This window comes from Medicago truncatula, chromosome 8 (assembly GCF_003473485.1).
Source record: "Medicago truncatula cultivar Jemalong A17 chromosome 8, MtrunA17r5.0-ANR, whole genome shotgun sequence".
Taxonomy (NCBI): domain Eukaryota; kingdom Viridiplantae; phylum Streptophyta; class Magnoliopsida; order Fabales; family Fabaceae; genus Medicago; species Medicago truncatula.
Window position 1 is genome coordinate 3543713 of NC_053049.1, and position 12923 is coordinate 3556635.

The 12923-nt window shown below is 32.6% G+C and overlaps 2 protein-coding genes across 2 annotated transcripts; one reads left to right on the plus strand and one right to left on the minus strand.

Annotated features, from left to right (window-relative positions):
• The first annotated feature begins 331 nt into the window (after nucleotides 1-331).
• Nucleotides 332-6098, plus strand: LOC25500270 (1-deoxy-D-xylulose 5-phosphate reductoisomerase, chloroplastic). Its single transcript, XM_013588639.3, has 12 exons — nucleotides 332-513; nucleotides 2177-2364; nucleotides 3090-3176; nucleotides 3678-3803; nucleotides 3899-3961; nucleotides 4242-4391; nucleotides 4474-4541; nucleotides 4660-4771; nucleotides 4892-4996; nucleotides 5102-5223; nucleotides 5430-5576; nucleotides 5681-6098. The coding sequence occupies exons 1-12, from the start codon at nucleotides 423-425 to the stop codon at nucleotides 5832-5834; spliced, it is 1413 nt and encodes a 470-aa protein (XP_013444093.1). The 5' UTR covers nucleotides 332-422; the 3' UTR covers nucleotides 5835-6098.
• Nucleotides 6099-6575: 477 nt separating this feature from the next.
• On the minus strand, nucleotides 6576-9950 carry LOC25500271 (GTP cyclohydrolase 1). Its single transcript, XM_013588641.3, has 2 exons — nucleotides 9359-9950; nucleotides 6576-8470 (listed from the first exon to the last, which is right to left on the minus strand). The coding sequence occupies exons 1-2, from the start codon at nucleotides 9567-9569 to the stop codon at nucleotides 7284-7286; spliced, it is 1398 nt and encodes a 465-aa protein (XP_013444095.1). The 5' UTR covers nucleotides 9570-9950; the 3' UTR covers nucleotides 6576-7283.
• Nucleotides 9951-12923: the final 2973 nt, after the last annotated feature.

Consider the following 12923-nt stretch of genomic DNA (forward strand, 5'->3'; position numbering starts at 1 on the left):
CTTGATTTATAAGGATCTAACAACGAGTACCGGTTATTCATTGGGACCCAATTTACGGTTGCTTCTAGATCTTGGTTCCATTATCCATTTTTGTTGGGTTCATAGGAACTAAACAAGTGTACCAATAAATACTTTCAAAAATAAAAAAACTACCAATAAATAAGAACCTTAATTAACAAAAAAATTCCCAAAGGTCTGCAATAATATTATCCTTATCATTTCAAAGACCACACATATAAATTGTGGCAATTATTTTTTCACTTAATTTGTCACCTTTTAATATTTCTGACTAGGTACATAATTGGATTGCTTATAAATACTCTCATTGGTTCATTTTCTTGTCAGTGTAAATTGAGTGGCTGATTCAACTATTTAATTCGTTGATCAATTTTTTTTTTTATTTGGCTAAATATTCGTTGATCATGGCTTTGAATTTGCCCTCCCCAGCTCAAGTGAAACCCTCATTTTTCTCTGATATCATCAACCCAGTTATCACCCCCACAAAACTTCCAGGTTCTTCTCTCATGTCTCTGTCTTATCATGCACGTACATATATGGTTGATAAATAAATAATAATGATAATAATAATAATAATAAAAATAAAATAATCATTATCATGATCCGGTCATAAAAAATGATAATATTCATGATAAGAGCTTCCTCTTTTCTGTAACATATATTTGTGTTAACTTCCTTACTTATAAATTATTATTATTTTACCATAACTTGTGCTATATATTTCCTCAAGAAGAAAAAAAAAAACTTGTGTTAGAAATTCATTTGTTGAATTAACTGGATTAAAAATACTTATATTATTCTTTTTCCAATCAGCAATACTATCATAACATCACAGGAAAAAAAACATTAATAAAGGTATGATTTTTTTAAGAAGAAAAAGAGACTAAGGTTTATAAAAAGTAAGAGATTAATTAGTAATCCGCTACCTTTTTTTTATTTATATATTTATTTATTTATGTGTTATCTACATAGAGTGTGTTGTACTTAGCTATAAAATTAAAAATAAGTTATACTACTTCCTATAAGCTGCATGGATAGAGATATGGCACCCGAGTACGAATACAAGATGCAAGATTTCTAGAAAAATTATGGTACGTGTATGTTAAAATTAATACGAGGAACATAATTTGGGTCCTACAAGATTCAAGGGATTAATCTCTGTAATTGCGCACGCACAAGATACCCTCTTTGCACAAAAAAAATTATACGAGGAAACTTCTTTTAGTAAATATAGCATTTAACCTAAAAATATGAGAAAACGTCGTTCATACGAAAAATAAAGCTAGAATATATATATATATATATATATATATATATATATATATATATATATATATATATATATATATATATATATATATATATATATGAAAAATAGTTTAGAGATGAGTCGGATTTCAAGGTTGTATTGTTCAAGATTTCAAGGTTCGCTAAAGACAGTATTTTTCAAGATTCGGAGGTAGCTAACGATGATATTTACAAACCCACTAACAAGATCCCAACGCTAACAACAAGAGTTGAACTCACGTTTTTGGGCAATATGAACCATCCTATTATCAACTGGATCAACATACGTTGATAGGCAAAAGATATTTTTATATAATAAAAAAGGGACGTGATATATATAAAAAAATAGAGAAAAAAGTATACAATATAATAGGAAAAATAGCCATGAGTATCCGATAAGTATCGAGTACGAATACATGACTTTTGAAGTACCCATTTTTCATAGAGTTCATCACATCATATTTTGTCAAAATTTTATCTATAATAAGTTATCTAAAATCTATGGATCATATGAGATTCAACTTGACCTATATTTGGCATCACGGTGGCCATACCAAAATCACGATGACCCATCATGATTTTTCAAAAGATACACTTTGTAACTTCTGTAAAATCATGGCAAATCACCTTGATTCTGACATATCGACCGACACCGTGATACCAAATATACACTTAGTAGTTAGTGTTTAGTTTTGTAGAAGTGTTAAAAAAAAAAATTATGTGGTTGCCTCCCATTGGGGGACCAAAAGTGTGGATATATTTTTTTTATACACTAAAATCAAATGTTTTGGTCATAGTTTGATGCCAATTTGTGCTTAGTTTGTAATTTACTTAGCTATAGTTAAGTTGAGTTTGATTATGGTTTGATCAGGTAGCTTTGCATTGAAGAGAAAAGAGGGTGACACAAAAGTAGTAAAGAGAAGAGTTTATTGCTCAGCAGCACACTCACCACAACCAGCTTGGCCTGGAACAGCTATTCCTGAACCTAGTGATTTTAAAACATGGGATGGACCAAAACCCATCTCTGTCTTAGGTTCAACTGGTTCAATTGGAACTCAGGTATAACTTTCATGCATCAATAAACATGACATTTTCTTTTCCTTTTATGTCAGTTTCTCTATCAACAATGTGATATTTTAGTAAAAAAAATATTGTCCCACTTTATATCTTACTCCCTCCGATCCTATTTACAAGAGAGATTTCAATTAACAAAAGTTAATGTAACTGGTATAATTTATTAACCAGGTACATCAATTTTTGTTGACCCAATTTTTTTTTATATAAATAGAACCAGATAGATTATTTTACAAGATTAAAGAAACAATGTTAACAACACATTTTTCCAAGTACGATTTTTTATAGATTAAAATTCACACTAATCACACAGTTTAAATGAGACCCATATAATTTGGTCAGATCTATCCGAATTTTAACCAATTAAAAAGAATGTTAAAACATGTGTTATAAAGTGTGTTGTTAGCACTCATTGTTATATTATGTTTATGAGGTTTGTTTACTTAATAAGGTAAGGTAAGTTCAACTAAATTCCTATAAACACCTAAAAATATCTTTAACATTTTTTTATTGAAAAATATCTTTGTAACTTAAAACTGATACAGCTATTTTTTATTATTTAATTTGTAGTATTAAGGTTGTCCTTGTTCATGGATTTGTAACACACATGTCTTTAAACATACCATATTAATAATCAAAGATTTACATACCAAATATTTGAAATGAAAGAATTTTTTTGTTTTAAAAATTCCTCTTACTTAAATTTGCAGACACTGAATATAGTGGCAGAGTTTCCAGAAAGATTTAGAGTTGTGGGGCTTGCAGCTGGTTCAAATGTTACTCTTCTTGCTGAACAGGTAACAATTACCTTACTCCAAACATGTAATAAAACTTATCTTATAAGAATGAATGTATAAATTATTCCTACACTTTTTATTACATTTCCATAAGCTATTTTCAACTTATTTCTATCAGCTCTTAAGGATGGCTTAGGTTCAACAGATTGTTTTTTAGCATGTATTTGTTCCATCTTCCACTTTGCATTTCTTCATAATCTGTGAATAATCTAATGAATCAATACTAGGATAAGAAAAGGATTTATATGTTGTTAAAAAACCAAAGTTACCTATATGGTTGATTTCTCTCTATGAAGCACTAATACAAGCACAAATATCGATCATGATACTAAAACGTCAACATAAGTAATCAGTTGAGAAAATGAAATAACTCGATGTAATGTGTCAGTGTCGTGTTGGACACTGACACATGTTGGATACCATACATATTTTTAATCTAAGGTGTTGGTACTACATCGGTTTCGTGTATATCTCATTTTCCTAGTTTTTAATATTGTGCAGGTAAGGATATTTAAGCCTGAGTTAGTAGCTCTTAGAGATGAGTCTAAAATCGATGAGCTCAAAGAGGCTTTGGCTGGTATTGATCACAAACCTGAAATCATCCCTGGGGAGCAAGGAGTCATTGAGGTGAAAATTTTCATCTGTTTCATATTATATATGATTAGCTTATAGACCCACCGTTGTTTTTTCCTTTTCTGAGCAGTATTAATTTTTTCTTTCAGGTTGCTCGTCACCCTGATGCCGCCACAGTAGTTACAGGAATAGTTGGTTGTGCAGGATTGAAGGTAAACTTCAGATCATATTTAACCAATATGGCTAAGTCTAGAAAAACTTTTGCTACAACTTTATGTAACACAACTGTATTTACAATTACAATGTCATTCTCAAGCTAGATAATAATCGTGTGATGCTAATCAAGGTATATATGTTCATGACTTCATGCTCATAGTGGTTTATGTAACATATTTATATGATACAAGAGGTTAAAACTCTAGAACTAAAAAAAGTTTATTGGATATAACTTAGCATAATGATGCATCCTATTGTTATTATTATTTTCCACAGCCAACAGTGGCGGCGATTGAAGCAGGGAAAGACATAGCATTAGCTAACAAAGAGACAATGATTGCTGGAGGCGCTTTTGTTCTTCCTCTTGCTCACAAGAATAACATCAAAATTCTTCCGGCAGATTCAGAACATTCTGCCATTTTTCAGGTATTCTAAGTCCATCATCATTTGCATAAACTCTTTCTGCTGATAATTGATCACTGATGCTTATGGAATTTCCTCTACACAGTGTATCCAAGGGTTGCCAAAGGGTGCACTTAGGAAAATCCAATTAACTGGTTCTGGAGGTGCTTTCAGGTATGAAAACGTAGTTCAAAAAGAGTATTGAAAATATACAACAGGAAGCTTCTAGAATCTACATAGCTGACCTGAATTATCAATCGACAAATGCTAATATGGTCGGTATCATTGACAGAGAGTGGCCTGCTGAAAAGATGAAAGACATTAAGCTTAAGGATGCATTAAAGCATCCCATTTGGAGTTTGGGAAGAAAGATAACAATTGATTCTGCTACCCTTTTCAATAAGGTAACTTAGTTCATGCTACAATAATTTTTTTTCGATGAAAAGTATTTTCTTGCAAAATCTATTTAATGATATGTTCTTAGTTATATAAAATGTTTTGTTTTTGTTTTTCCTTCTTGGCAGGGTTTAGAAGTAATTGAAGCACATTACTTGTTTGGAGCAGAATATGATGATATTGAGATTGTTATTCATCCACAATCTATCATACATTCATTAGTTGAAACACAGGTTTAACCTTTTTTACAATATAATGTGTTCAATGTTGTTACTTAATATACAAAGTTAATATACAGATTTATTACAAAATGATATTTTTGTTGTTGTTATTTGCAGGATTCTTCTGTTATTGCACAGTTGGGATTACCTGACATGCGGTTGCCACTCCTTTATACTTTGTCATGGCCAGAAAGAGTCTATTGTTCTGAAATTACTTGGCCTCGCCTTGATCTTACCAAGTACAATCGATTCTCCTTGTTTCATATTTATACTATATCGTAGATGGCTTAAATCACTGAGAAACAATAGGAATAATCGTAGCTAGATTGACTTATTTGAGCTTATCTGCTGACATATGCACTTGTAAGACTGTTTGAGAGTGGCATACTTTTGCAAATATTTCAACTTATTCAAAGTTTTATTTAAATATATTCTGATGGATCAGGTATGGTACTCTAACATTTCAAGCTCCAGACACTAAGAAGTTTCCATCAGTGAATCTTTGCTATGCTGCCGGACGTGCTGGAGGCACCATGACCGGAGTTCTTAGTGCTGCAAACGAGATAGCTGTCGAACTGTTTGTTGCAGAAAAGTAAGTATAATCTTAGTTACTTTCCATAGCAATTCTGCGTTGAGAATTCTACTGCATTTTTGTTGATTGAACATCTTAGTTACTTTCTATTTTTCTCTCATCAGGATAAGCTATCTAGATATTTTCAAGATTGCAGAGCTAACATGTAATGAACATCAAAAAGAATTGGTAACATCTCCAACACTTGAAGAAATTCTTCACTATGATCAATGGGCAAGACAATATGCTGCTGGTTTGCAAAAAGCTTTAAGTGTTTGAATCTAATGTAGCTGTGTGGTCAATTGTTGGCAACCCACCACTAGCATATTTTGTTTATGTTCATAAATTTTGTTTGTATAAAATGTAAAGGGTAGCAGTATATATGTGTTAAAAAGGGTTTCAATAAAAGCTCTTAAGTTAAAGCATACTATCATATTTTGAGATGATAATGTCATCCAATATGTTGTTCTTCCACTTGAAGATGTTATAAATTTCTCTTGAGAAGAATTATATGAAATTGTTGACAGAATGAATTTGAACAAACAAGTGTCTGGTTAGATTGACGGTGAATTTCACAAAAAAAGGGTTTCCGTTAATGCTTATGATTAATATATTTTTAATTTTAAGAATATTAGTATAACATATATTGAATTGGCATAATTTGTATAAACCCTCTAAAATCCTGCTCCCAAATGTGAGATTTTGTACTATGAAGAAAAATAAATCCTCCAAAGTCATTCCCTCTCAAAAAAATTTATTTCTTTCACTTGCTCATTTCTTTTTTCCAAAACCCTCTCATCCCTTCCCCTCCAAACTCGCAAACAAAGCTTATTGGAAATACTGCAGTAGCTAAAATCACTAATTACCACGGTCGAAAATCAATAGTGGTACACTTTTACTAGAAGGAAATGTCCAGAAATCACAATGCAGAAACAGTTGAAATTTCTAGACATATTGTGGAAAGTTATGAATAAGGATGGACCTATAAAGTAATAAATATGTAAAATCCCATAACAATGATTCTCCAACACACATTAGGTCAATAGATTTGCTTATAAATGGTCATCATCTGAGTTATACAACATGAGTTCAAAATCTAAATTATTGCTATAGAGAAGAAGACTATAAAGGAGAAGCAACATATAAGTAAAAGAATTATCACACTTAATATAACCATCAATTCAAAACTGGTAGAAGCTATGGTGATCCATTCGATCACTCAATTTCCATGGCAGTCAAACATTTGCAAACACATCAACAAAACCTTTACATTACACAAAACAATCAAAACAAGTACCAACCTTTGTAAATTAAATAGGGAAATTTTCTGAGGACCGACTAATACAAGAGTCTGCCATCATGTAAATCTTGACAAAGTGACTAACCCCCTGAATTTCTCTGAGGTGGTTTATAGTATTTGATGATCAAATAAAAAGTGAGAAGACAAAACTTGGTGTAAGCCTGTGTCACCAAAACAAAACTTGGTGGATTCTTTTTTACTTGACACTCCGGTTCTCAGAAAAAGGAGTCATGGTAATTCAGAGATTAATCGGGAGGTAAGTAGAATTGGACTTCAAAATGTAATGATTTTATTTGTGAAAAGATGCCTTCTGACTTTATCGATGTGTGTGTAGACTGCTGCATTGGTGGTTATAAAACCTTCAAAAATTGCAGAGAACGAATGCAATAAATCATTGCAAATGTGATCCAATCCAAGAAGAATTATAATCACCCTCCAGAAGATGTAGCATTTGCAATGCTTTGCAAGAATAAGATCCTAGAAGCAATGTCAGTTGAAAAGCATCCCAACACAGCAATGGTAGCTGTACTGCTTCCAAACTTTTCAATTCCCCTAGAAATCATGCATGTGTGACTTGCCTCTACAACTACTATTACATTTCCACCTAAAAGAGGTGATATGGTTTCTGCTATTTGCTTTGTAAGCCTTTCCTGAACTTGGAGCTTGAAACCATAAAAATGTACTATCGACTGTAAGAGTGATTTTCCAATCGGACTGAATCCTTCTGAAAGGAAATATCCTATGTGAACAACGCCGTGAAATGGAAGTATATGATGCTCACATTGTGACCAAAACGGCAAGTTCAACTCGGTGTATATTTGTTTATCATTATTTACCACCTCGCCAGCAGCATTCAAAGGTTTTATCCCGCCACAAACGGAGCCATTCAGCTTCACATCCATGTCAATGCTTTGGAAGTTCAACAGCCATTTCACGAAACGATTAGGAGTCCCTGCAAGCTCCTTCCTAACCGAATCTTCTCCCAAAGATTTTAGAATTGAAAACACTGCGGTGACCATTGCCGGATTGATCGATCCCGTTTTGGAGGAAACTTTGGTGGAGAGAGATGGACACCAGCATTGGTCGGGCAATCCCTGAGCATGAATATTTTCCATATCAATGCCTCTAGATTTAATAAGATAAAAGAAATCAGCCCATACGTCTGCGTTTTTGTTTTCAAAGACGCCAGAACCTGACGAAACATGTATCTTCGCCCCACCTTTTAGGCTTGATTCTAGAAAGATTGTTTCTATGTCAGGAAAGTGAATATGTGTACACTGAAGTACGACGGCAACCCCTGCTGGTTGAATTCCCTGTTGTAAAGCTGAACACACTTCGTCTGCCAGACGCTGAGGCTCTTGAAGTCGTTTAGCAAATACTTCGGCGACACGAGAGAGCTTGCTTAATCCAACAACTCTTTGGCCAGAAGGGACGTAACCGACATGACATTTGACTTGGAAAGGTAGCAAACAAGATTCACAGTAGGAATAGAGGTCAATGTCTCGGACAATCACAAGTCCGCCTGCACCACCAGCATGACCGATTTTATTATTATCTATGCCAGCTTCAGGAAATAAAGCACCTTCAACAATGTCCTTCACTTTTTGTCTATAACCTGGAAAAGGATCAATTCCTTCAAGATTAGCAACAATAGTATGCAAGAAACTATGTGAATCAAACATGCAAAACAAGAGAGCAAATTATTGGGCTAATATGTTAGGAAAAAAACATAGAAACAGAAACAAGAGAAAGAAATCGGATGCTAAACTATTCCTCTTTCTATCTCACTTAAATACATCGATGGAACTGCTCACTTATCATTAAGAGCCAATACTCAACACAAGGTACAAAAAGAAAATGCATCTACAAACAGCCTTGATTGGATTGAACTACCCTGTTGATCGAATATTTTTGTAAAGAAGAACAAATGACTAGTTTCCTCAGAACATCTCTCCATGCAATAATCACATACTATAATTATCCAATAAATCACACAAATTTCCTTGACTACAATCATTTTTTTCGTCTCAATTGAAAATATTCAAACTTCCCTAAAAAGGTTGAAAGATTAATAAGCAGTACCTATATCCATCCCATCCCACTAACATGAACAACTTCCTATCCAATTTAGATATTGAACCATACACAATTATATTCTGCAGGAAAGTTGAAAAACTATACAACATCAACCAAGCCTTATCCCACTAAGTGGGGTCAGCTCCATGGAACAAACAACCATAATGTTCTATCATATACTATATTTCTGTCCAACTCATTAATCTCTAGATAAAGTTGAAAAAGTATAACTCCCATAAAAAATAAACATCAATGCTTAATTCAAAACATTACAATCCAACCACTTGAAAGAAATCTTATACCAAACTTTTAAACAACTAATATACTAAGTTGTTAACTAAACATATCTCATAAGAGAAACATCAACAAAACTACAATGATTCAAATCAAATTCACTACAAACTTCAAAAGACCAAACAAAAATCACCTCTAGTTCCTTCACGTAGAGCCTTTGCAACACGATGTGGTGTCTTCCTAAGACCTTCCCTATTAATATCTTCACCAAGACCCAACAAAAGAATCTTCACAGCATCTTCAATAGCAACTGTATTAGCCTCATCTTCAACCTCACTACACCCAAACAAACTCACTCCATTTTCAAGCTCACCATTGTAACACACCTCATCAAAACACCCCATTGAAATCACACCCAAAAAATAGCAAAATCAAGATTGACCCAGATTTGCTGAAAATATCAAACTTTCCTATAAAGGGTCCAAAAGGGTGATTAAAAAAATTCTCAGAACAACGTAGAATGAATCAAAAACACGAACACACGTTAATCACATATTAAAACAACATAACAAACATTGGAATAAGAATAAGGTTGATGTTGGAATGTGTGGATCCTAAGGTTTCTCTAATGTAATCTAATAATCAGAATAATAGTAAAAGAGGACCCCAGAATCCAAAAAAGAAAATGATTATGGCATTTGTGGGGAGGATGTTATTGTCGGCCACATAGATATCTCTATGCATCACTTATTTTCCAACACTAAAATGTCCTCATAATAATTTTGACATCCAAAAGAGGGACGTAAATGTTTAAAAAAAGTTTAATCAGAAGAGGGCCAATCGCACCGTCTACTAACAAAAATACAATTGAATATATAATTTGCTAAACTCGTTCATTATAGTTAACAAAAGTCCGTAGTCTTGTACCAAAAATAAAATAAAAAATAAAATGCATTTAGGATAATCTAGATCGTCTGATTTTGATCGGACAATTCAAAAAATATGTAGATTTATTTATTTTATATTTTAAAATATTCAAATTGAAATCAGACTGTTCAATCAAGATAGAATGGCTCCCGATCTTCAATTATGTGATTGTGGGTTCTTGCTGACAACATAGAAATTGAAATCAAGAATCACACGTTAGAGAGTAAAATGTGATTTATCATTATTCATCAAGAGATAGAAATGCATTAGTAATATAGATAAAATGAAATTGAATGTTGAAAGATCATACATTAGTTTCTCATGTGTAAATTGTAGAGAACCCATTTCTCACACAATTGAAGCCAAATAATAGCCATGTATGGATTAGTCCAACACATAATTATTTGCACATTTATGATTTAAATATGAAATATGGACAATTAAGTTCAGTTCAAAATACAAATAATTTTGTTCGGTTCAGTTATTTTAAATTTAACAAACATTTCAGTTCGGTTCAGTTTTCATCCTGAAATGAACCATGCCCATCCCTAGCTACCATAATATGGTATTCAACCTTCACATTAGATAAAGCAATTGGTGCAAGCGGTGGAAGGCAAGGTGTCTCTCAACTCCTCTGATATGTGGAAGTGGAACCTTGACTCGTCGGGCGTCTACTCGGTTAAGTCGGCTTATGGTCAGCTCTCTCGTGTCCTTTCATATGATAACTCTCTTAATCAGTCTTTGGTCTTATCTTTATCCAAGGTTTGGAAGTCAAAATTTCCTAGTAAGGTGGCTACCTTCGCTTGGAAGCTTCTTCAGGATAGGGTGCCTACTCGCCTCAATCTTCTTAGGAGAAGGATCTTAGTGGATCAGGGTAGTGCGTTGTGTGCTTTTTGTGGGGTGTTTGAAGAGTCGACGACTCACCTTTTTTTTTAGTGTATCATTGTTACCCCTATTTGGTATTCCATAGCTAGGTGGTTGGGATGGGATTTAGTTCCTCATTCGTCTATTTTAGGCCATTTTTAGGGTTTCCTTAGTTTGGGGTATAATAATAGAGTTGGTCGAGGTTTACTTTTAGTTTGGCTTGCTATTGTGTGGTCTTTCTAGAACTTCCGTAATGATTTGGTCTTTGCTGGAGGGACTCATTATGTCGAGTTGATTGTGGATCGGGTGAAGTTCGTCTCTTGGAAGTGGTTCCAAGCTAAGAGCTTTGCGTGTCTCTGCTCCTTATACGAGTGAGAGGTGCAACCTATCATGTGCTGGTATCAATAGGGTCTGAGGTGTTGTGTGTGCGGCGCGGTGGCTTTGTGGGGTGTTTTGGCTGGTGGCCCCTGCTCGGTTTTGCTTGGCAGCTTGTTTTTCCTTGAGGGGCTGGTTGTTGTGTTTAGGGGGCCGATTTTTGTGGTGTCTTTTTGGGGTTTTGTTTTGTGCTCTCTTTTTTCGCATTTTTACTCGTGTTATTGTGCCTTTTGGTTGTATCCCGTGCACCACTGGTGCTGGATTTCTGTTTGTCTTTATCTGATTCTTTTTGTACTTTCAAGTTGTTTCCCATGTTTTTGCCATTCAAAAAAATAAATAAATAAAACAATGGTGTTTTTTTTCTTTTCCATGAAATAATATTTCCTTTTATAAGAACACAATATCTGGAAATGAACTCCTATCCATTATAAGATCAAGTGCCAAATGCCAAAGCATTACCGTCTAACAAGATTAATTACAAAGAGGAATGGTTCGTGCAATTTCAGAGAAATTTTTTGTCATGTCTTTTGGCATTTTCTCAAGTTTTATGAAGCCTGTTTGGATTGACTTATATTAATGTTTATGCAAAACAATTTATTAAATAAATAAATTTTTATGTATAATTTATAAGTTTGTTAATGTAGTATATGAAAAAAACTCATGAACATACAATGTTCGTTAGTGAAAACTTGTAAATTAACATAAAAACTTCTTTAATTGTATAAACTATTTTTCATAAGCATAAATTAAGCTCAATCCAAACGGTACATGATTTTATGAAGAAAAAAAAAAAGAATTAATAATTTTATAAGAACTTAAATAAAAAATTGAGATTCATAAAAAAAAAATAAAAAATTGAGATTCATAAAAAAAATAAAATAAAATTGATATGCTATTTTCTTTAAAAGAAAAAATTAGTTATTTTGGGTTAATAATTATTTCATAAATGAGAATTGATGTTCCCACATTTGATAAGGCTATGGCACACGAGTAATTTACGTTTTTGCCCCCTCGACAGTTAATTACTGATGAATTAGAACTTCGGCTGCAGTTAACTGCTGAGGAAAACCTCGGGAATTAACTGCCGATGAACTTAAAACTTGAAATTAAATAAGGAAATACACTAAGTTTTTCCTTAATTAAATTTAATTCTTTAATAAGGAAATATTTGTAATTATTTGTAATTAATTTCATTGATGTCTATCATTATTCAAGGTAATAAAAAATATTCTTTTTTTAAAAGGTAATAAAAAAATATTCTTAATCTTAACCAATATATATTCTTAATATTTATTTTTTTTCTTAATATTTATTCTTAATAGTGCTAAGATTTAACTCATAAAATTAAATGTAAATTAGATTCAATTTTCTTAATATTTATTCTTAATAGTGCTAAGTTTTATAGGAAGGAAGATGTAAAAACAATTTTATTGGCTATTGGTTATGGAAAAAATGAAAGAGAGAGAAAATTGAATGTAATTTGCATTTTATTTTATGAGTCAAATCTTAGGACTATTAAGAATAAATATTAAAAAAATTAAATATAATTTGCATTTAATTTTATGAGTCAAATCTTAGCACTATTAAGAATA